At 42.7% G+C, this 25,194-nt stretch overlaps 2 protein-coding genes across 2 annotated transcripts; one reads left to right on the forward strand and one right to left on the reverse strand.

The window, feature by feature from the left end:
* Nucleotides 1-2,411: 2,411 nt before the first annotated feature.
* On the reverse strand, nucleotides 2,412-4,017 carry LOC131219027 ((S)-8-oxocitronellyl enol synthase ISY1-like). The gene is made up of 2 exons (XM_058213994.1): nucleotides 3,855-4,017; nucleotides 2,412-3,762 (listed from the first exon to the last, which is right to left on the reverse strand). Exons 1-2 carry the CDS (start codon nucleotides 3,891-3,893, stop codon nucleotides 2,632-2,634), a joined length of 1,170 nt encoding a protein of 389 aa, XP_058069977.1. The 5' UTR covers nucleotides 3,894-4,017; the 3' UTR covers nucleotides 2,412-2,631.
* A 9,803-nt stretch (nucleotides 4,018-13,820) lies between these two features.
* On the forward strand, nucleotides 13,821-24,728 carry LOC131218091 (uncharacterized). The gene is made up of 7 exons (XM_058212774.1): nucleotides 13,821-14,089; nucleotides 16,589-16,704; nucleotides 17,089-17,093; nucleotides 23,511-23,666; nucleotides 23,758-23,829; nucleotides 23,913-24,176; nucleotides 24,270-24,728. Exons 1-7 carry the CDS (start codon nucleotides 13,821-13,823, stop codon nucleotides 24,534-24,536), a joined length of 1,149 nt encoding a protein of 382 aa, XP_058068757.1. The 3' UTR covers nucleotides 24,537-24,728.
* Nucleotides 24,729-25,194: the final 466 nt, after the last annotated feature.

A 25,194-nucleotide genomic window follows, 5' to 3' on the forward strand; every position in this document is an offset into this window, starting at 1 on the left:
GGTTAGGGTTTGTCACACATTTGACAAAAGGGAGAGAATGTAAGTGCAATTATTTGTAAATTGGTGTGTGTATGGTCTCGTCAAGTCTGATGAGCCCTATGAAAGCTAAAGACATGGAGAATCGAATACCTACAATGATCAAAGACTTGAAGATTCAAGTACATGAAGCACATGCCTTGGTAACCATGACCTTGTACACCTTAGAACCCCAAACACTATCCTCTAGAAGGTCCAACCTTGATAAGAAAACCTTAGCCCTTATTGCCTAGAGGAGTCCAGTTGATAATATTGGACTTGGCGAAAATATAAGTACAGAGCTTGAAAAGATGAACCCTAAAATCAACTCAGATCAAGTGGATCGATCTTATTTGCAGACCCTCAATAGGATCGAAGACCCCCTTGATACAATCGAAGAACGACAAAAAAATGGTACAACAAATAAACCATTATAATTCGGATTTTCTAAATACTATTGAAGAACCTTTGATATGATCGAACATGGACAGAAAATAGTCCAGTGAGTGAATTGTTAAAACTTTGATTTTCTGGATCCTATCAAGGAACCCCTCAATACTATCAAAGATTACATTTTCTACCCGTTATTTGACCTTTACAAACTGAACTTATTTAAACCCTTGCTACAGTTCTTTTGCAACTTGATGGGAATCAAATAGAGCATTGGGCAAGTGTTTCCTCCTTCATATCCTCCATCCTTAGCCTCATTCCCATGGAGATCATTCTTCAATCCTTATAATTAAAGTTCATTAATGACATTCAAAGATCAGATTGAATGATGATCTCTAACATTCTTTAATCGCCCTGACTTGATTAACATTGTCAAATCATGTCTTAAAGGCCATTGACCATAAGCCTAGGTGAATTCACTTCTTATCCTACAAAGCCTTAACTTGTATAAATATTCACTGTCCCCCTTCTCCCAATCCTTGGCATCACATTGGAAGATTCAAGCAAAGTATTGTTCGTGAGAGCAGAAGAAGAGCCAATTCATGCAAGAAGAGGCGCTTCATCATTGCGCTATCATGAGGCTCATCCAACTAAGCCTTATTATTGGAGTCCAAAATCTTAAACCATGTTTTGTGGAGATTTGGGTTCAAGAGTTTGAAACCCAAACTCGCATTGTAAGTCTTCATGGGAGGCATTTGACGGGCATGAATGTTGCTAGTTCTTGTGCAACACTAGTGAGTAGTTTGAGATCCAAACTCCAAAAGACCTTGTGTAGACCACTGATGAGTGTATACATATAGATCCTTGTGTATAATGTTAAGGTTTATTGTGAACCTGATTTAATAGTGAAATCCAGTACACTTATGAATAGTCAGAAGTGTATTAGGAAAGTAGCCGAACCACTATAGTATGCAATGTGATGAATGTGATTTATAAATGCTTGTGCCCATTTGTACATGTTTGATTCAATGCCTATATGAATGTTATTGTCTCTTGTTATAGACTTCCACTCATATTGGGATATCTGGATTAGTTTATTATTTATGCATGCATTATAATTTTGTTAAGTGGCTTATTGAGCTTTAAATTTGAAAAAAAATATTAAAATGTTCTTATTCACCCCTCTAAGACTTAGCCTTAGATTCTAGCTCCTAACACAGTGGTTATTAAACTTAGACCACAGAGAAGATACCTCGTTCCAACACCTGAGGTCATGGCATCCATTCCTTAGTAGACCTGAGGTCATGGCATCGATTCCCCAGTAGGGGTGGCTAACAGTGGAGTGTGGACTGACAGTGGGAGAAAAAAAAATTAAAAATCCTAGACCACAATTTCGTGCATGATAACGCCTCTTAAAAGTCTTACCTACCAAAAAAAAGAAAATCTGCTAAGCCTCTTTGCTCATCCTTGATCCTTCACTTTGTCACCGATTTTCCAAAACGAAAGAGGTTATACTCAATCTTGCAGTCAAATCAACCAAAGGAATAGCAGGAAAAGTCAAAGGAAAAGAAAAGCCCAAGATGAGGCGTCAAAGACAATTTGCAGGTGTGGACAACATGGTAGACCAAATATCATATTTCCAGTGGTACCAAAATTCATCAACATCACCAAAAGAGCTTGCGCTAAATCAATCAAAGAGATGATGGGAAAAGTTAAAAGGAAAAGAAAGCCCAACAAATCTGCAGGGAGAGTATGAGGAGATGATACAATAGACAAAAAATCATTCGTCAGAAACCATTGTTCGTCAACGTCGACACATGCTGCTATGGCTTAAAAAGACACCAAACTTTGAACCCGTTCCAGCTCAACCACGAGACAAATGGAAGAGAATCCATAAAATAAAACATGTTTGCCTTTGATTATGTTATATAATTAAAAAAAAAAAATACTTCGAAAAAAAAGGAACTAGCAAAAGAAAATAATCCCCAAATGATCAAACCTCAGAAAAATCACAAATCTATCCTCCATTCATCCATGCAAAAATAAAACATTTGTTCAACCCCCATATGCAATATGCAATGTACAGAAAAACAACAACAACGACAACAACAAGCTAACGATTTTTTTATTACACCATACTAACACAGTTCAAAGAAAACCCAAAACACCGAAACCACTCAAACAGTCTCAAACCATCAAAATACCATAATACTCACTACCATCCATTCAAGGCACAATCTTGTGAGACTTCATCTTGTCTATCCAAGAAGAAAAAGAATATGTTGAATTCCTGAAACCCAAAAAGCCGTGCTCCTTACTTTTATTCATACTGGCCAAGAAAGACTCTGGCACATTGAAGCAAAGATCCACAAACCACCAAATCCCAACCTCTTCTACCTTGGTAGGAAGGAGATCTTTTTCAATCACAATCTGCTCCCAAACAGGCCCCTTCTCCCTCATCGCCTCCGCCAATTTAAAACCCTGGTCCTCAAATTCCACATACTCCACCTCGAACTGCTCTGCCAGAATCTTCCACAGATGCTTCCACTTGAACACATCACCATTGCTGCAATTGAAGGCCTCGTTCTTGGCATACGGGTCAACGGCTGCCCATATGTGCTGCTCGGCGATCAGGTCAGCATCAGACGCTTCCGAGTATCCATCCCACGCGAGACGGTTGCCCGGGAACCGCAGCGGAGCCCCCTCGTGCTTGCAGATTGTAGCGTAGACGCAGAGGGTCCCAACCAGGTTCATGAGGCTGTAGGGGGAAAAGCCGAAGATGTTCCCGGGGCGATGGACGGTCCAGGTCAGCCCATCCTTCTTTTCGACTTCTTCGAAGAGTATGTCCTCCTGAGTGTAGTAGAAATTGGGGCCTGGAAGGCGGGGCAGATCTTCGTGGAAGGGAGGATCGTGCGGCCGGATGTTCTTGAAAGATTCGAAGGAGCCGAGATAGTGCTTGAGACCCGTCTGGAGGCAGATGTGTTGGAGATTGGGGGAGTTGGGAATTACCGATTGGAGGACGTTGCGGAGCATCGAGCCATTGAATTCGCAGTTCTCAGACTCGGTGCGCCGGTCGACCCAGGCGACATAGAAGAGGTGAGTGACGTCGGTGAGGGTTGACAGCTTGGATTGGGCGTCGGATGGATCGGATACGTCGCACTGGACGTATTCGATTGGGTGGTCCGCGGACCATGGCGGGCGGGAGCGGCGGGCGACGCCGTAGACCTTCCAAGGGCCGCCGGGGGTGTCGGAGAGAGGGAGGATCTCGGCAAGACTGTTGCCGACGATGCCCGTAACGCCAATTATCAGTGCCACGCTTTGAGGCGGGCGTGGGCCGTCATCTTCCTCGAGCTTCTTCTGCAAAGAGAAAGGAAATGAACGGTCTGGATTAGAGATTACAGAAATGATAGAGATAGAAACCTGATGATTAATGGACGGACGGATGATACCTTCGCTGCGCCGATGGCGCCTGCCCACCACCAGCTCATTTTAGCAGGAAGCGGGTTGGTTTCTTCGATGGAATCCGAATAGAAAGAAGATGGGTATAACGACGCAAGGGAGTGGCGAGAGATTTATAATAACGACGGGGCAGGACGAGATCGGTCGTGGCTCTGGGCCACCGTGACGTATGTGATTTATTCACGTCCTCCATCCGCATAATCCAAAAATGAAGCAGATAAGCCCCAAGTGGACCATACAGTAGGGATTGGATGTCCACCGTTGAAAATTTCTTCTTGGTATCCGCAGAAGTTTTGGTCAGGTATACATTTGCGTTTTCCCTCTCTTCGTGTGCATATAACTTTATCAGTAGATTGGATGAAAAATGAACATCACGAGGAGCCTAAGAAAATTTCAACGGTGGGTGGTGTGGTCCACTTGAGTCTTACATCTGGTTTTTTTTTTTTTGTCCATACGTTGAAATGATCGGTCAAAATGGATGAATGGCGTAGATAAAATACATGCGCATAAACGGTGGGCCTGATAGCCCCCTGCCACGACGGCACAATGCACGCCTAACAGGAAGTTCGCTCCACACCGAAATCTTACAGTGTACCATCTCTGTAGGCCCACGTAATGTATTCTGGACATCCAACCCGTTCATCAGATGATTGAGCTCACTTTAACTGTCCATGCCCGAACTCATTCCGATCCAAAAGTCAGGGGAGGCTCAAAACAGGGAACAATATGAGAGGGAACACCCACCTTTGATTTGTATATGGCCGACTTGAGTGCCGAGCTGGTTGATTTTGTGCCTCAATCTTCATTGAGATCAGATGAAGGCTCTAAATGACTTGGATTGACCATCAACGAAACGGTGGGCTTCTCATTTTAATAAACATTTAAGGGTTTGTATTGTAGCCTGGGTTCCAACCCAATGACTCAGTGACAGACGCTGCGTTTCAAAACACCAAACCCAGGTGTTTTTCTGAATGCTAGGCCCTGCAACGAAAACTCATACATATCTGTAACTCTAGTGGACCACACCACTAGAAACAAGTTGATGGAATGCTAACCATCGGTTTTGCTGTGAATCCACCATGTTTATATATATATATATATATATATATATATATATATATATATATATATATATATATATATTATTTTAATTTTTATACAAAGATTAGCAAGATACAAGACTTAAGTTGGCCACAATGCTTGAAATATGAGGTTTTACATGCAATTGTAAACTATTTTTATTGGGGAAAAAATATAACAACTCCTCAAGTCAGCTTGAGGGTCAGAGGCGTCAGTGAAGCAATGGCTCAGACTCGTCGGACATCGAGTCCGGATAAAGTCCAAAGTTCACAAGAATGTTGGATGGAGAGACAGCTCGGATCGTGAGGCACCTGGCCCGGCCGTAGCCTGAGCATCCTAAGCCATGAAGCGAAGCCTCTGAGGGAAGAAGTGCACCTCAAGGCTCAATTAAAAGCCTCACGGAGGAAAACCCTAGCTGATCTAAGATCAGTTGGCTCTAGAGCCGACTGAGCTTTAGTCCGACGTAAAGATTGAGTCCGCCAATAAAGTGGGCAGAGATTAGCTGTAAAACTTGTCTCGACGCGACCGTATAAAAGTCGGCCAAGCTATATTATTCTATATCTAGAAGTTACCTAGTGAAACTCTGGGTTTCTACTCGGGATTTTTGGGAGATAAGACTATAAAATCTCCGAAAATTCAAGAATATCAGGGATTACGGATCCCAAGAGATTGAGATCAACTCTAATTATGGAAGCCTACGGGGCACGACACCATTATAAATACGGAGACCTTCATGGTAAAAGGTATGCAAAAACCCTCACCTTAAAACCTTTACTAAAAGACCCAGGTTCTGACTTAAGCATCAGAGGGTCCCCTGGTAAAGCCAGGGTCACCTTTTTCCTTCTACTTATGCAGGTCCCGGGGCCACAAAGTGGGCGAACCGAAAACAGCATCAACAATTTGGCGCTGTCTGCGGGAAGCGATACGAAAAGTCGTTTTCTCTGAGCACTGAGCAGTCTCCAATGGCGAGAACAAGGAGAACCGTCTAGAACGAACCCAGTGAGGTCCCTGTCATCGGACCACTGGCGATAGAGGGTCCGCTGGTACGAATGGAGCCCAAGGGGCCTAGAACCAACTCAATAATCGACAAGGTTCTACAGCCCGTCAGGCAACCTCCGTTTCGACTAGGCACACACAACGGAATTGGGGAAATGGATGTTTGGATAAGGAGGTCCAGGAACTTAGGACTGACATGAACTACATGAAACAGATGCTGGAATAAATTCATCACCAGCAGGTCCAGTTGCCCCAGCAAGACAATGGTCGAGCAAATGCCCCACGACAAGTTGTCGATCATCAACCCGTCCCTCCGCGAACTATTCCTCAGCAAAGCCAACACCAGGGTCCGGCTGAGCCTACACCCTCCCATATCTCCGTGACCGCCCTACTACCTGCCACCGATTTACGACATGAAATAGATCGGAGAAGGTGCAGCAAGCCCCCGGCAGAGGGTACGGTGACAGCGATGAACCCTGGAAGGCTGAACTACAGGACCTATAGAAGGAAATGCGAGAGGAGATCGCAGATATGAAGCAAAACCACCATGCTAGTCAGGTAGGACCCGAGGTGAAGGTATCCTGTTCATAGATGAGATCATGCATGCCCGGTTATCGGAACGATTCCGTCTTCCTTAGATCACGTCCTTCACCGCCAAAGCCAATCCAACTAAGCACATTGAGTCCTTTCAGATTTATATAGAATTGCACAATGCCTCGGATGCCATGATGTGTCGGGCCGCCTCTCTCACTTTGGCCGATGTAGCTCGGCTCTGGTCCAAACAATTGAAACCAAAATCCATCGGCTTGTTCATTGAACTTAGTGACGCTTTTCTCGCCAATTTCATCAGAGGAAAGAAAAAGTTGAAGTCATCCGCACACCTAAACAATATAATCCAAAAAGAGGGAGAGCTACTTAAGGATTATATCAAACGCTTCAATTTCGAATCGCTCCAAGTCTGGAAGCATTCGGACGAGACGACTCTCAATTCTATTGTGCAAGGTGTCAGAGATAGGCCGTTTCTTGCATCCTTGGACAAGAACCCGCCCACTACTTTGGCTGAATTCATGACCCAGTCAGAGAAATACGCTCGGTTATCGGAACGATTTGCCGAGGAAACCCGAATCCTGCGCGAGGCCACTCAAAATGCAAAAATCCTAACTAAAGAGCCAGTCAAAAAAGAAGTTGACTCGGCCAGTGGTAAAAAGTGAAAGGATAACCGGTTCCCCGACGAACGTAGGTTGGGTGAGCAGCCTGATCACAAGTTTTCGACGTACACTCCTCTCAACAAGCCACAAGAGCAAGTCTTGATAGAAATCAAGAGCAAAGTTTCGTCAACTAGCCAGACAAACTCCAGAGTAATCCGAACCGACGGAGTAAGAGTAAGTATTGCCATTTCTATCGTGATCATGGACATAACACCAGTGACTGCTATAATTTAAAGCAGGAAATTGAGAGGCTCATCCGAGAGGGCCACCTCGGCGAACATGTCGACCTAGGAGCCAGAATCACGGAAGAGTGCCCGAATGATAACTGACCCACTGAGGATATCCGAACTATTATTGGTGGTCATTTGGGTGGAGGCGACTCAAATAACGTTGAAAAAATCATGCAAGGAACGTTACTCGACCTGAGTCCGAGATTATGGTTCTAGCTCGGCCCCCAAAGGAGAGAAAGCTCAAAAAATACAGTATAGTATTTATCGAGGCAGACGCAAGGGGTATTCATCACCCGCACGATGACGCTCTTGTCATCACTATCACTATCGCCAACTGTCGAGTCTTCAGAGTCCTTGTCGACACAGGCTCATCCGCGGATGTACTGTTTACATAAGCATTCGACAAGATGGGTGTCGAACATTCGGATCTAAGGCCCGTGAGGACTTCATTGAGCAGATTCTCGGGGGGGGGGGGGGGGGGCTGCAGATTCTTCCCAAAGGAGCAATTTATCTCCCGCTTATTGCTAGGGATGCGCCAAATCAAGCTACTGTTATGGTCGACTTTCTGATAGTCGATTTGTCTTCGGTCTACAATGCAATCCTTGGTCGACCTTCCCTCTGCCTCCTCCGAGCCATCATCTCAGCCTATCACCTGCCTATGATTGAGAGTGGCATCGGGGTCGTAAAAGGAGATCAGCATGACGCTCGGCAATGCTACGCTACCGCTCTACAAGCACCCGCGGAAGTTACGATGATCGAGACCCTGGATCCGTGCGATGAATCCCCTAGACGCGGCCAGCCAGTGGAGGACCTCGTCCAGGTGCCATTGAATGAGTCGGATGTCTCGAGGACTGTCGAGATTGGCTCGTCCCTAGCAACGTCATTAAAGGAGAAGCTGGTATCCCTGCTTCGCCGATACGCCGACGTCTTTGCGTAGACTCACGAAGACATGTCAGGCATTGACCCTTTGGTCATGACTCACCACCTCAATATCGACCCGACTTACAAGCCGATCCGTAAAAAATGATGTGCACTCAGCCTTGAGAGATACGCCGTAATTGAGGAAGAGGTTAGAAAACTCCTCAAAGCCAACTTCATTGAAGAAATATATTACCCCGAGTGGGTGGCCAACGTTGTGTTGGTCAAGAAGGCTAATGGAAAGTGGTGAGTCTGTATAGACTATACCGACTTAAACAAAGTCTATCCTAAAGATAGTTTTTCCCTTCCTCGGATCGATCAGCTGGTTGATAGCACTGCGGGGCATGAATTACTTAGCTTTATGGATGCTTACTTTGGTTATAATCAAATTTAATGCATTAGTCTGATAAATCAAAAACCACCTTTGTCACCAACAAAGGCCTTTATTGTTATCGAGTGATGTCATTCGAATTGAAAACCATTGGAGCGACTTATCAAAGGTTGGTCAACAAAATGTTCTCCCGACTAATAGGACAAACAATGGAGGTCTATATCGATGACATGTTCGTCAAGAGCATTAAAGCGACCGATCATATAGCCGACCTAGAGGAAATGTTCCTCATCCTATGAAAATATAAGATGAAGCTCAATCCGAGTAAGTGCGCGTTTGGCATGGCTCGGGCAAATTTCTCAGGTTGTTGGTTAGCCAACGGGGAATCGAAGCTAATCCAAAAAAAATCAAGGCTTTGCTCGACATGGAATCTCCAAAGATGATCAAAGATATTCAACAGTTGACTGGACGGATAGCGACCCTAAATCGCTTCGTGTCCCGAGCTACCGACAGATGTCTCCCCTTTTTCAAACAATTGAAGGGCCAGTAGATTATCGATTAGATAGAGGAATGCGAGAACGCCCTCCAGCAACTCAAAGAATATTTAGGATCACCACCACTACTTTATAAGCCTAAGCCAGGTGAGCCCCTGCTGATCTACTTGGCAGTATCCGATGTAGCCGTAAGTTCGGCATGATCCGTGAGCACGAAGGTAAACAATTCCCCATTTACTACATTAGCAAGGCCCTCATCCCAGCAGAGACGAGGTATCTGACCCTAGAAAAAGTGGCCTTGGCATTGCTCATATCATCTCAACGCCTACAACATTACTTTCAGGCTCATTCGATCATCATCATGACTGACCAACCTCTTTGCTAAGTATTACAAAAACCGGAGGCTTCAGAATGACTCACAAAATGGGCGATTGAACTCAATGAATTCAACATCCATTACAAGCCCATTGTTGTAATTAAGGGACAAGCCGTGGCAAACTTCATTGTTGAAGTCATAGTGTAAATAGAAATCTCTTCTAATGACCCAGAGGCACCGTCTGATCATTTCCCTCCCACCCAACCCATCTGGTCTCTCTACGTGGATGGCTCATCCAACTCTAAGGCAAGCGGGGCAGGGGTAGTCCTAGAGACTCCTGATCATACGGTTATTCAATATGCCTTGAGACTTGGATTTCAAGCCTCCAATAATATAGCAAAATACGAAGCTCTGCTCCTAGGACTCTGGCTGGAAGCCAGCTTAGGAGTCACTCATCTACATGTGTACAGCGACTCCCAACTAGTCATTAACTAGATAGCCAATATATACAGGCTAGGAAGGAGAGGTTAAAAGCCTATCTCACGAAAGCCAGAGAGATGATCGCCGAATTCCACCAATGTTCTGTTACCCAGATCCCTAGGGCTGAGAACGCCAAAGCCAATCTCCTAGCGAAGCTCGTTTCAGCCGACGAATGCGACATCCCCAAATCTATTCCTATTGAATTCGTGGCCAAGCCAAGTGTCGGGGGAACTGGACCCTTGACCCTACTCCCCATCAATTCTGAGCCATCTTGGGTCGATCCAATCGTCAAATATCTTGAGACCGACGGGCTCCCCGAAGATCGCGCTGAGGCTCGACGACTAAAGAACCGCGCTGCCTGTTACACCATGCTCAACAGAGTGTTGTACAAGAAAGGATACTACGCACCCCTCCTGCGATGCCTGAGTCCGAGTGAGGTCGACTATGCTCTGCATGAAATTCATGAAGGCATCTACGGTAATCACTCGGGCGGCCAATCCTAGGCTCACAAGGTTATTTGGCAAGGATATTATTGTCCGACCATTCAGCAAGATGCTCGAAAACTCATTCAGGGTTGTGATAAATGTCAGATGTTTGCCACCATCCCTCGAAAACCACCTGAAGAGCTGACACTAATGGCCGGACCTTGGCCTTTTACCCAATGGGGAATCGACATCATTGGACCATTTCCTTTAGGGAAGGGTCAGACTAAGTTCGTCGTCGTCGTCGTTGATTATTTCACAAAGTGGGCTGAAGTCGAGCGCCTGGCCAAGATAACCGAGTAGAAAATCACAGACTTTGTTTGAAAAAATATCATTTATCGGTTCGGGATACCTCAAACTATTGTCTCTGATAACAGGAAACAATTCGACAACAAGCAGTACCGGGAAATGTGTAAAAACCTCATGATAAGGAACGTTTACTCGTCCTCACATCATCCACAAGAGAACAGGCAGGTCGAAGCCATTAACAAGGTTATAAAGCAGTACCTTCAGACTAAGCTAGACCGAGCCAAAGGAGCATAGGCTGGAGAATTTCTTAAAGTTCTTTGGGCATACCGAACTACGGATCGAACCACGACAGGAGAAACTCCTTTCTCACTAGCATATGGCTCGGAAGCAATTGTCCCTGTGGAGATCGGCCTACCTACCACCCGAGTAAGTTCATTCAACGAGCAAGACAATGAGGAGATGCTGACCCTCAACCTCTACCTCCTGGACGAAATCAGAGAGTTGGCTCGACTTTGGACAACCGCCTATCAACGATTAGTGTCCCGATCCTACAACGCCCGAGTTAAAGTTAAGCGATTCTAAGCGGGGGACTTAGTCCTCCGAAGAACTTTTCAGAATACCAAGGAAAGTGATGCAGGAACGTTGGGGCCTAATTGGGAGGGCCCTTACATAATTGCAAATATTGTCCGGCTAGGTACCTACCGACTAGAAGACCTAACAGGGCAGCTCCTACCTCATCCTTGGAATGCCGAGCATCTCAAGATATACTATCCGTATCTCAGTTGAAGGGAAATCTACACTTGGCTCAATTACTTTGAACACTTAGAAGAATCATGAAAAAAATGTAGAATGTTGAGTAGCAAAAAACATATATTCATTGATCAGTAAAGTGTTACATTAGTCGGTTCATTGTTTACAATTATATCATATCAACAAAATAATAAATCTCAACACTCGTATATCGGTAAAGGACGACGCTCGCTGCTGTTGACTTGTTTGGCTCCGAAGCTTGGCGTGCTTGAAGTGCCTAAAGCAGATGTGGGGAGCAAAAAAGGAATTTTACTCCACCTCACTAACTTCAAGGCTCAGCCTCGCCCAATGTGCTATGAGCTAACCCAGGAGATGATGATGGAGTTGTATCAGGAGCAGTAGCAGAGGCGTCATAAGTGAATGCCTTGGGGTCTGTCGTCGCCTCGTCACCGGACCTTGACTCGCCCTCGTCGAAGCCCGACAGATCTAGATAGGGGAAAGCATCTTTCATCACCTTGATGCACTTCGCGCAGCCCTCTCGATAGACAAGGGTTTGCTCCTCCTCATAAGCCGAAGATGAAAGATACTGTTCCACTACCTCAACCTTCGTGGCCGTGAGAGCGGCCTTAGTCCCCGTTGTGAGCTCCTGAAGCTTCTTCAAAGTCGAGGCACGTTCTGTGGCCACCTGCTCGAAGGCCGACCTGGGCTCTTCCAATCGTGAGGCCACGCGGTCTCTTTCCGTCATGATCGACTCAAGAGCAGCCTTTACCTTCTCGAGTTGGCCCTCCACAAAGACAGCCCGAGACTCAACGAATGATTGCCGAGCCTCAACTTCCGACCACCGAGCCTCAGCATCTAACAACCTAACTTCCACGTCCCCAGCCCTCCTAACTAAGGCAGATACCTCGGCATGGGCCTTCAGCTTGTAAGGGGTGAACTTACAACGAAAGTCTTTTTTTTTTTTTTTAAAGAGAGAGGGAAATCTGAAGCAAAAAACAACTGAGGGAAGTGACGATGTTACCTCGAGCAATAATGTCCCGATCCTACCAAGCATGTTGTTCACGAAGACGACTCCAGAAGGCAAGAATTCTCCCGCGAACATCTGTCGACTCGCCCACGGAAGGATCTCTTCAACCTTCTGACGGAAGGCTATCCTCTCTTCCTCAGCTGCCCTGCGCAGCTCCCTCACCTCTATTCTCAGAGCAATGGGTGCCTTAGTCGGATCTGGCTTAGAAGCCTCCCGAGGCTGTTTAGAGGTCGTCGCTACCTCCTCCATCACAACTGCTTTCATCACCTTCGCCACCTTCATACCTTCTTCGACCTCGATAACAGCCGAGGGAGCAAGAGGGGCGGTCCTCGCCAGGCCCTTCGAGACCGTCTTATGCCTCTTCAAGGCACGGGAGCCTGAATAGGGTGGGGGTCGAACTTGAGACGGGGGACGAAGAGTGAGTCGAGCCTTAGACATGTCTACGTTTGAAAAATAAGCATCAGTACAGTCATATGTACAAAAAAACTAAGTTTCTCACCGGTCACAGTGGAGTCGAAGCCCCACTCGAAAAGAAGCTCCGGTTGGAGAAGCCTCTTACAAGATCTCCTTTCCGGACTTAAGGCTCGGAAATTCTGAATCCGAGTCAGTGAGACCGAGTCAAGCTTCAGAGGATGCTTCGAATTGCTGAAAGAGAGAAATCGCGTTAGTGATTCAACCAAGATGCAACTAAGTAAAAAGCAATAAATCACATCAACTCTACCTGCCGTGAAAAAGCTCGAGGGACGAAAGGGCAGATAAGCCCTGTCTCGGCCGACTCCCATCTGTCGAGGTCCCAAAACCAACTGTCCCTCCAGTGCTTGTTCGATGAAGGAGGGTCGGTTATTAAAGGCCCACCGGTATTCTGCCAAGAGCAGAAAAAGAACCAGCCAGGATGCTGAGTGTGTGCCCGTACTTGGTACAAGTGGAGAAACTCATTCACACTTAACTCGGGTTGCTGCATCTCGGCCCAGAGCACCGCACAACTGAACAAGTCTCTCCACCTGTTTGGCACAACCTATCCCAGAGCTATGCCAAGACTACCCAACAAATCCTGAATAGTCTTCTGAAGCAGTAACCGGAGATCGCATTGCAGCGCAACATGGAAAATTGCAAGTGCCCCGGGGGGAGGTTGGTCGGGTAGGTCTCCTGGCTGAGGGAGAGTCAAAATGATCGAGTCTGAAATGTGATATCCAGACCAGATTGTAGACAGCTCCTTTGCTGTCATTGCCAAAGGCATGACCCCTTTAACCCGTTCTTCGGTCTCAACTTCCTCCTCACCGCCCTCCTCAAGATCGGAATGAATAGAGGAGCCTTCAATGACCATACGCTCAGGAGGTGAATCCAACGCCTCCATTGATGCCACCGGCCTCTCTGCTAGAGGGTCCATTACCCTCTATGAATGGCAGAATAGGATGTCTATTACCTCCGCCAGCAGTGAGGGTGATTCTAAAGCTGCCCAAAAGCCGCTCGCTTCACCCTCACCGTTGTATTCTCCCTCCCCAGGGCTTGCAGGGCCTGACGTTGATAAAAGAAAAGAAAAGGAGGAAGAAGGAGCTCACTGGGAGAAGTTCGAGAGTGCCAGAAACAGGCGAAGCAAGGGATTACTATGATAGGGTCCGCAAGAGGGAGCGAGGAGATGAAGAATTGCAAAGAGGTGCGAAATGGTGAAAGCGTGCTTAGGGTGACCCTTTTTATATGGTCTCCACGTGACTCCAACATTAAATTAAGAGCCGAAATAACGTCTCCTCGGGCGCCCCAGCTCTACATGTGGCAGTACCCCATGCACAACCGCCGAATACTCTACCATGTGCTCGATCCCCATACGTCCTGGCAGCAAAGCGATGGCCAATTTGTTCGTGCGGCCTTGGAAAGTGAACGATGCGTGGTCAAGCGAGACAATGTCTCAGAAGTCGTGCAAACTGCCCTGTAATCAATAAATGCTTCATCATGAACTCGACTCTAATACAACCCGACTCAATTTAGAAATACTCCCCGACCGCCTTGAGGCGATGCACTGAGTAGGGGGCTCACTGTTAGGGGAAAAAATATAACAAGTCCTCTAGTTGGGTTGAGGGTCAGAGGCGTTAGTGAAACAATGGCTCGGACTCGTCGGACACTGAGTCTGGATAAAGCCCAAAGTCCACAAGAACGCTGGATGGAGAGACATAGCTCGGATCATGAGGCACCTAGCCCGGCCGTAGCCTGAGTGTCCTAAGCCATGAAGCGAAGCCTCTAAGGGAAGAAGTGCACCTCAAGGCTCAATCAAAAGCCTCACAGGGGAAAGCCCTAGCTGATCTAAGATCAGCTGGCCCTAGAGCCGCTAAGCTTTAGTCCAACTCAAAGATTGAGTCGGCCAATAAAGTGGGCAGAGATTAGCTATAAAACTTGTCTCGGCGCGACCGTATAAGAGTCCGCCGAGCTATATCATTTATATCTGGAAGTTACCTAATGAAACTCTAGGTTTCTACTCGGGATTTTTGGGAGATAAGGCTATAAAATCTCCAAAAATCCAGGAATATCAAGATTACGAATCCCAAGAGATTGAGATCAACTCTAATTATGGGAACCCTACGACGCACGACACCATTATAAATACGGAGACCTTCATGGTAAAAGGTATGCAAAAACCTTCGCCTTAAAACCTTTACTAAAAGACCTAGGTTCTGACTTAAGCATCGGAGGGTCCCCTGGTAAAGCCAGGGTCACCTTTTTCCTTCTACTTGTGCAGGTCCCAGGGCCACAAAGGGGGTGAGCTGAAAATAGCATCAACAATTTTCATTAGGGATATTTTGGTAGTGTGTCTTTGATATGCATTAAATTCCATGCCCAGGGAAATTGATGTGAATTGAAATCATAGGTTCTTGGTGTGTTTTCAAAACAAGAGGCTTTTGGTTTATTCGATTTCAATTCACACTAAATATACTGGTAAATGCACTAACTTTATTGGCTATATAGATACCATTTCACCCAAAATTTGTAACGTTCTCTTAATCAACTCTGTAATAGTTCATCAATTATCTATACAACGGTTCCTCAATCATGTGCGTAACTCTTAGATTGATTCTTTGTACATTGATTGATTCCAACAATATAAATATAAATGAAACTCATCATTTAAAGCATTAGTGAGTTTTTCTCATTTTCAGTAATCCTTTCTATTATCAATCTTATGATATCAAAGCCTCTTGAAAGAAACTCACATTCAAGTAATCATCCTCTCTTACACTATTATCACAATGGCAACTTCTTCATCAAATGTTTCATTTCCAACCATTCATATGACTCATATTTATCATCTATATTTCCATCAAACTTGATTGCCATAACTAACTCTTATGGCGTGCCCAATTTGTCCACTTACTTAAAGGGTATGATCTTGAAGGATTCGTTGATGAGCCACTCTCTTGTCCCCCTTGCATCTTCTATAATAAAAAAGATGATGAAGGATCAAGCACTCACCATATGTTGCTTGGGATAAATAAGATCAAGTGTTGCTTGGTTGGCCTCTTTCTTCCCTTTTTGAAATGGCCTTGGCTCAAGCAGTCGGCCTAAACTCCTCACGCTCCATCTGGCTCGCACTTGAGAAGTAATATGCATCTCGCTCTCATCCACGAATCATGTAAATCAGACGAGAGTTGTAAATAATCCAAAAAGGAAACTTGTCCATGACTGATTATCTTTGATGAATAGAGCAACTCACCAACTCTCTTACTACCTTAGGCCAGCCAATGCCTGAATTTGATTTGTAGCAAGCTATTCTCAATGGCCTTGATATAGCCTATGATATCATTGTTACCACCCTGACGACATGATATCTCCATGGATGATTTTTAGGCTCATCTATTAGCATTTGAAATGTGCCTTGATGGTTAAAATGCAGTCATTGATACCGCCACACTCATGACTAATGTTGCCACTCATACTTACAACACTCGATCATCTTCACGTGGCAGATCTAACCGTGGTCGGAGACATGGCCGATTTGGACCACAACCAACCTCAAATAATTTGATAAGTCAAATTTGTGGCCACAAAAACCATATTGCCAAAACTTGTTGGCATTGTTTTAATCACCAATTCCAAGCTCCATCCCTTGCTCCCAATCCCACTGCAAATGCGGCCGCCTCCTCTTTAACAAATGATCCGAATTCGTATATTGACAGTGGCGCCACCAATAATGTGACAAATGACCTTGGCAATCTCAGCTTACCATCTGATTATACTGGTCCTGAGCAACTTCGAATTGGTAATGATAATGGGCTTCCCATTTCAAACATTGGTATGTTCACTCTCGCCACCATCCATGATACCTTTGTTCTTAAAAATATTTTTTTATGCTCCCCAAATATTTACCAATCTTCTATTTGTTTCTAAATTTACACATGACAATGATGTGCTCTTTGGGTTCCATCTTAACTTTTTTTTCTTATCGAAGATTGGCGCACGGGAAGAGTGGTGCTTCGTGGATCGAATAAAAGGGGATTGTACTGCCTCGAACATGATGTGTCTCTAATAAAGTTTCTTCTTCATATGCTTTCATTAGTAAATGAACCTCCATGACCACCTAACATCAACGACTGGGTCATCCCATGTTTTGAACTGTTAAAAATATTGTTGCATCTCAATATTTTCCTATTAATAATAAAACTGTTGATTTTTGTAGTTCCTGTCAGTTAGGAAAAAGTCACAAGTTGTTTGTCACACCCCAAACTCAGAAACTGGGCTCATGAAATTCCCGATCACCAAATTCGGTGCCGACAGCTTCCGTAGTACCCCATTCTTGGCTCCTAGTGCGATACACTAGGTTCCGATCTTGGGATCCTACAAGGAGGATTTTTAACATCAATTTGTCTCATGAGAAGCATAACCACAAGTATACCCAAATCACAAAGGCAATATCATCATCACATATCTACTAATATAAACATTTGAATACAATGCTGAAAGGAAAATACATATATCAAAAATCAAAGCTCTAAAAGACCGTTGCACACTCCAAGCTCCACACTGCTGAAACCTAACACCACCTCCACGCTTCTATCGTGCATAAGCTTATAGAAAGCTTAGAGGGTGGTGTAAGTATGTGCACAAGGTAAGTGCCAAGTATTCAATACATTGACATAATCATATAATATCAGAAATACTGGTAAGATCATGAATCATATGATATCAGAGTAAGCGAAAATACTGACAAGTCCATGAGTCAAACAATATCAGAGTACGCAATACAGATCAGCTATGCAAATGAGGAGTTATAAAGAGCCAAATATCAGATGCCAAGGATGCAATGCAATATGCAATTCTCATAAGAAGCATAACCACAAGTATACCCAAATCACAAAGGCAACATCATCATCATCACATATCCACTAATACAAACATTTGAATACAATGCTAAAAGGGAAATACATATATCAAAAATCAAAGCTTCAAAAGACCGTTGCACGCTCCAAGCTCCACACTACTGAAACCTAACGCCACCTATACGCATCTATCGTGCATAAGCTTATAGAAAGCTTAAAGGGTAGTGTAAGTGTGTGCATAAGGTAAGTGCCAAGTATTCAATACAATGCCATAATCATATAATATTAGAAATACTGGTAAGATCATAAATCATACGATATCAGAGTAAGCGGAAATACTGATAAGTCCATGAGTCAAACAATATCAGAGTACGTAATACAGATCAGCTATGCAAATGAGGAGTCATAAAGAGCCAACTATCAGATGTCGAGGATGCAATGCAACATACAATTCCTAATGAGTTCACAAATATCGTCAGCCGTATCTAGACCATATAAATGCAGAAACACAGTAATCCAAAATGCCATATTTGTAGATGTAATGTAATATGTGATGCAAATGAAATGACCATGCTGGAGTGTGAAGTCGGGATGAATTACGTAGTATCGTAGGCTATGAGGTCCATCACAAGTGACTTCTATCTAAACCAATCCCATACCTAATTTGGATAGTCAGACTGTAAGTGTTATGGTCTCATGCTCCTTTGGTTGTCAAATTTTGTGGTGCCAAAACCTCTATATGTTTCTTGTGTAGTTTGTTGTTGTATGGATGTTCAAGACACTACATCAATGTTTCAAGTCAAGTACGATGATCTACTTCAAGAAATGCAAGGTCATGTACTTGATCCTCTTCTATAAGCTTCAATGTTCAGAACTATGTCAATCAGAAGAGCGCTTGTTCAAGTCTAAAGATGATGTTAAAAAATGAAGTACATTCTAAAAAGACAAATCCAAGCTATAAAAGATCTCAAGATCAAGCTACATCAAGTAGAGATATCAAGCTTCATAAGGTTCAAAGGTCAACCTTCATCTGATTGAATGAAGTTTCAATGTTCATACTTCATGTCTCAGGTATGATAGGCCTTAGATTTACCTTAGGGTAGGTCATTTTGAATACATAATTCATATTGAATCACTTTATAAGTATTTGGTCTGTTCTAAGACTAGTCTTAGACCTTGTTCGACTAGTCCTAGCACTGGTTCGACCAGTCCTAGAAAATCCAGGACCAGTCCTAAGTTTGTTGCAATTGTTCAAAATTTTCTGTTCATCTACAACCAGTCCTAGACTTTGTTCGACCGGTCGTATGAACAGTGTCGACTAGTCATCTAACCAGTCCTAGTTCTTTGACTTAAACTACAACAACGAATCCTTGAGTCCTACGACCAGTCGTGGGTTTTCTACTACCAGTCGTAGACACCCAACGACCAATCATGTAACCGTCTATTTCAATCCTGCTAGAAAATTTAAAATTTTGTTTCATCTACGACCAGTCGTGGAGTACTCAGGACTAGTCGTAGGCGTAAATTTTGCATCTATAAATAGACGACGAATTTCAGAGATTAATATCTCAATTCAAGTAAAATCAAGGCATCACTCTGAGATAAGTTTGTGTTTATTTTTAAGCTACATTGTTCTTATCTAAAATTCTCTTTTGTTATATTATTTAATTTGATTTTGTTTCTATATTCCAATCTAAATTGAAAAGAGGAATTATTGTATTCCTTCTTCTTAGAATCAAAATCAAATATAGCTAGCCTAACTGGTTTAATTTAAAATTAATCAGAACTTAGAACTATATCAAAGTGAGTATTGGACATTGAACTTCACATTCGAACTTCTACTTCGATTGGTTCTTCCGGACTACAACATAAGGAGAAATCTAGATATTTTACATTTATTGTAAATTCAATTATTTTGGTTTTGTTTGAGGTTAAGCCAGAAAATCTTATTATGTTGGTTATCTGAGGAGAGCCAGAAAACTTAGAAAGTGGGGTTTTTGAATTGTGTAAGCCCATATAAAAGACACAATTGTGAAGGTTTTAGGTGAACCTGTGAAACCTATTTTGATAGTGAACGCTGATATCCCCTGTGTGAGGATATTAGGAGTGGAGTAGCTGTGTGGCTGTTGTTTAACAGTTGGTGTACACACAGGTGAACCACTATAATTCTTTGTGTCTTGTGGTTTGAATGTTCGTTTAATATTTCCTATCTTTTATCATTCAAAATTGTGGGATGTATGTGTGGATGTGAATGTTGTAATATTTACATTTCAAGCATTGTGGGAATGTTGTAATAGTTTAAACTTTACTTTTTGCTACTTCTCTTTATTATTCCTCTTCAGTTTGGGATATTGATACTTATCGTTTTAGTAAGGTTGACTTGCCATAAACCCTTAGTTTTTATGGTGCAAGGTTGTCCTTAGAACAACATTTATATCAGCCTCTCAAGACTTGAATTTGAGGTTGCTTTACATTCTTGTATTGTGATTTGTTTCATTTATTTTGTTGGCTATCATATTCTTTAGTTTCTGCTGTTAAAAGTTTAATTTGGCATAGTCTTATTCACCCCCCCTCTAGGACATATAGCTTGGCCTTTTCACAGACTCAATATGGTAAACTTCTAATCTTAGGTTAGTCGCGTGCCCCAACCGAAATCCTGGCCATTGTGAAGGCACACGTAATAAATAGTTACGCACCACCAGCCCGAGTGGATAGTGAATGAATGAATAAATGAGTATGCAACTCCTGTTCCACAAATCAGTACTGTACATCTCTGGGATCATTACTAGGGTCTAGTACACTCTACATGCAATCGTCACCCACTGGACGCGCAACCATGCAAGTGGAAGAGACCTCACTATCCACCTAGCTAGTAGTTAGCTAATATCTACCCGGCTGTCGATAGCAAACCCAATCATGAGCTAGTCCATCTCAGCCTAGCTATGCCTACTACCCTCAGGCGGTTAAGGCCACACCCCCTCCCAACCGACCATGACACAGTAAGAGACGCGGCCTACTGGTATACGTACCTCATGCTCTCATATATATCCACTCGGTCTTAATGTTGTGGTGTCTCCTAGCCTTGGAGGTTTAGGAATTTTCACCTAGGGCAATCTATAATAGCTCGATGCTAGTAATAGATTTTCGGTGTCCCATCTGGCCATCCACGATATACCTGTGGAGGCTACGGCCCTGATGTCGCTAGGGCGTATAGTAATTACAACACATAATGCAAGATGCATGAATCATACACTACCAAAAAATAGGGCAAAGCCGACGGATGTGTGGCTGTTTTTGCTACGGATTTTAGCTGTGGGGAATTCCGACGGCTAAAATCCGTAGCTAAATCATAAATAATCCGTAGCAATAGCCTGTATTTTAAGGGTGGACGTTCAATCGCTACTGTTTTCCTGTAGTGTTGTTCACCTGAGTTTTATTTCGATCTGATATTTTAAAATAAACCATAAAAAATTATTTACTAATGGATTTACGATGTGGATTAAACAAAAACATCATGGTGGGGCCCATAGAGCCCTACCAGATCCAATATCCAAGCCACCGTTTTCATTTTACGGTAAATGAATGTTGAATTTCCATTTTATGTTAAATAGTGGAAACTCGTCTACATAAGATGTGGGTTTGATATATGGCTATCCAGACCATCCGAATAATGGGTCTTGTTGTAGATGATTTATATTTACAATTATCTTATAGAATAATATCTTAAAAATCCACTAAATGGACCCTTAACTGTACGGCTGTGAATATAGTTTAGTATATAAAATATGTAAAACTCACATTTTAACGGATCCGAATTCTTCCAAGATTTCAGAAAAGGAATTTTTTCATTTTCCCTCTCTGAACGCCCGCTTCCTCCTCTCCCTTTCCCTCTCGCTGAAGAGGAATTTTCATTTTCCCTCTTTCGATTCCTTCTTTCGACCGCCCTTTTATTCCTCTCCCTTCCCTCTTTCGACCGCCCTTTTCTTCCTCTCCCTTCCCTCTTTCGAGCGCCATCTTCATCGCCCTTGATCGCCCTTTTTGAAGCTCGTATACAGATCGTTCATTCAGAAGCTCATATGCAGATTTCATGCTAAGGTGAGTCATGAAATGTAATCAGATTTTTTTCTTTATGATGTTCTTGGACTATTGTATTCACATTTACATTTTCTGGCCAAACTTGATCAAACTCGTGAATATGATGTAGCTGGAGGAATTATTAAAAAGAGCTTCTCATAATATCTGTTTATTAGAGATCTTTTTGAATGCATTCGATTGTATTTAGCTGATAACCGTTGGAACGTCAGATGGTAGTCGGTGCTTCGTTTGGGGACGATAGCACTGGACTGCATTCTGTTGAACAAAGGCCATGATTGGTGGCTAGGATCTTCTAATTGCAATGAGTTTTACTGCATTGATCCACACTACAAGAAAAGTAGGCATACTGTCCAAATCAAACGATCAAAATGGGACGGTGAAGATGGCCCCTTATATGCAATTTTCAGCCTATACTTCATTTGCAATGAGGCCTATGATTTGGACGGTCCTGATCGTGTTATATGTTTGCCATGTGCGCAGTGTATGAGTCATTGCTTTCTTGAAAGAGAATCATCAGTGCATTGTAGCCCAAGAAGCTGTGTTGAGCCTTCCTTCTCATGCAGATACAAAATTGAAAGAACGTAAGACAAAAGGGCAAATTTAGTTTACTGTTCTTTCTCTTTTTCCTGTTGTATTGGTATCATTCTTCAGCATCATCTTAAAAATGGTGGCGATTCTTCTACCGTACATATGGCATAATCCCGCGGTGATTATAGTACCATCAAAATTTCTGACCACTGATGGATGGATAGATTAGATGCTAATCAATTGGATTATCCAGATTATCCCTCACAAACCCTTCAATCTAGTTCATTTTTGTGTTCATGCCTTAAAATGACTTGTTAAATTAAATAAACGGTGGATAAAATACGGACCGTTCGTCTCTATCTTGGTCCTGATGGGTAGGACAGGACTGTTTGTCTCTAGCTGGTCCAGTCTCTACCAAGCTAGAGACAGACAGTCCTATAAGTGGCTCTATAAGGCCCACCGTGATGCATATATTTTATTCATGTATCTATTCATTTTGACTTATTAGTTTAAGGCATGAGCTGGAAAAGGGGACAGGTTAAAAGCTTAAGCTGACTACATCACGTGGAAAAATGGGAATTGAAAGCCTACCGTTGAAAACTTAACAGGACAGCAGTAGTTTTGAATCAAGTAGATATTTATGTTTTCTCTTCATCCTAGTCTATGTGATTTTATTAATAGATTGGATGGCAAATAAACATTATGTTGGGTTGTAGGAAGTTTTCAATGGTAAAAGTTAATTCCTAACTGCTTTTTTTTTTTTTCTATGGAACATGTACAGGTTAAAGAATAGTCCTTGATGGTGTGGAATGCTAGAATAGGATTCATGTAACTGACCCTAGTTAGTTTGGATGAGACTTACATGATGATGATAATTCACAAATTATTATGCGAATAAAAATTGACAATATCTTAAACCATTCTACTAATAAACACGATAAAATATCTCTAAGAGTCATCCAGCTGGTTGGCTAGCATCTATTATCTATAATGTTTGAGTTATTCATTTCACTTTTATTGACGTGTGGATGTCATTCAGTTCATGAAATATTTTATTTTGGCAACACTTTTGTGGTTTGATAAATACCCTATGTCACTTTTGTACATGTCTTAAAATATATATCTTACTATATTTATGATGATTATTTGAAATTATTAGTCATTTAATTCCATTAATAATGTGTTTTGGCATGTATGTAATGTGGAAAAGGCAATTGAGAGGAATCTTACTAGTGATGCCGACGTTGGTAGGGCTGATGTGTACATCAGAGCCCATACAACAAAGGATGACAAATTACAGTTTCCCGAAGCCTTTGTAAGTGCAACCCTCGTACATTCTGTCATTATCCATATGAATTTTAAACGTGTCTTTTAGTTGCTAATTTTTCTTTTGGATGTTGTCATAGGAAAAAATAAAGTCGATTCAGAGTAGTAATCCAACATCTCAGATGACCAATGTAGATGATGCCCTTACACAGGTATATATGCTTGTCCTTCAAGTACTTGAGTTTATTTATACTTACGCATTCTCTGATAAATCGACTTGCAATTTTGATTATAGTCAATTGGGAGTGATAGTAGAGGGCGCATGCGGGGTATAGGTGGAAATGTAGGCAAGATTGCATTGAGGAAGACAATCCCTATTATAGATAAGCTCAATATGGTGACGCGGGATCGAGATAATTTGAAGGAGGAAGTAGGTGAAATGAAGAAAAGCCTGGTAGACCTCCATATGAAGCTTAATTGTATTGTAGAAAAGCAAGGGGAACAGGGGGTTGTGGATCCACCAACAATACCTCCATTTAAATCTAGTCGTGCCTTGTCGGTATGTATGCGTTTCTCTATTAGAAATTTATGTTTATGATTATATGCACCTCCATTTAAAAATACTAATGACATGTTATACTTGTACATGTAGCCTGATTTGATACATATTGGCAAGAGATGCGATCTTTGCGATTGGAAGAAACGGGTAGTTGCTCGTGGTGAGGTGCATGAAGTTGATTCAACTGCCCATGTCCATGGAGCAGATCTAGGCGAAGGAAATTTTAGAGTTGTCTTGATCGAGATTAAAGCTTCGCACGTAGAGTTGTGGAAGGAAGATGGTTATCATCATACACTTGGAGAGGTCGGCGTAGGAGGATTTGTTATTTGGCCCAAGCTATTTCTAACCATCTATCCATGATGTTTATAATTAGACATTACAAAAACTGAGACAATTTACTTTTATTTTCAAACTATACGGTAACATAGACACTTATCTGAATATTATGGAATGGAATGTATTCAACTCTCACATCAGATTACACACACATATATGGAATGGTATGGAATGCATTTATCACTCACATTAGATTACACCCACATATATGGAATGGAATGGAATGGATTTAGCACCCACGTTTATGCTTTGATATATTTGTTTGGCATTTCAACCTCCCCTTGAGGAATTGAAAGATTTGTAATATATAATTTTTACTTTTAGTGTTATTTGCACTTGGGGAGAGAGAGAGAGAGAGAGAGAGAGAGAGAGAGAGAGAGAGAGAGAGAGAGAGAGAACTATAGGGAATTATCATCATCTGTGGCAGCTGTTGCAGAGAATGCGATCAACCCCGACGAGAAGTTCCTTCATCGTTATTCCACGACTGCTGTTGGTTCTGCATGTCTACAAACATTACACCGAAAACAGATGTGTAAATATTTTTGTTCATTAATATTTTGGAAGTTTAGATTTTGATTTGGGATATCTCATAATTTGGATGTGTTTTTTGCAGGGTTTTTTTACTCTCATGATTTATTCAACTGTTTTGGCATCTTCAGCTTTTTCTTTGAATGAAGAGGTC

The sequence above is a fragment of the Magnolia sinica genome, chromosome 11 (genome assembly GCF_029962835.1).
Source record: "Magnolia sinica isolate HGM2019 chromosome 11, MsV1, whole genome shotgun sequence".
In the NCBI taxonomy this organism is placed as follows: Eukaryota; Viridiplantae; Streptophyta; class Magnoliopsida; order Magnoliales; family Magnoliaceae; genus Magnolia; species Magnolia sinica.

Bases quoted from the DNA above. Each gene is read 5' to 3' on its own strand.
- LOC131219027 (XM_058213994.1), bottom strand. From the start codon at position 3,893: ATGAGCTGGTGGTGGGCAGGCGCCATCGGCGCAGCGAAG. The intron at 3,763-3,854 runs GTATCATCCGTC...TTCTCTTTGCAG, and splicing joins GCGCCATCGGCGCAGCGAAG to AAGAAGCTCGAGGAAGATGA.
- LOC131218091 (XM_058212774.1), top strand. From the start codon at position 13,821: ATGAATGGCAGAATAGGATGTCTATTACCTCCGCCAGCAGTGAGGGTG. The intron at 14,090-16,588 runs GTGAAAGCGTGC...GTATATTGACAG, and splicing joins TTGCAAAGAGGTGCGAAATG to TGGCGCCACCAATAATGTGA. The intron at 24,177-24,269 runs GTATGTATGCGT...TTGTACATGTAG, and splicing joins AATCTAGTCGTGCCTTGTCG to CCTGATTTGATACATATTGG.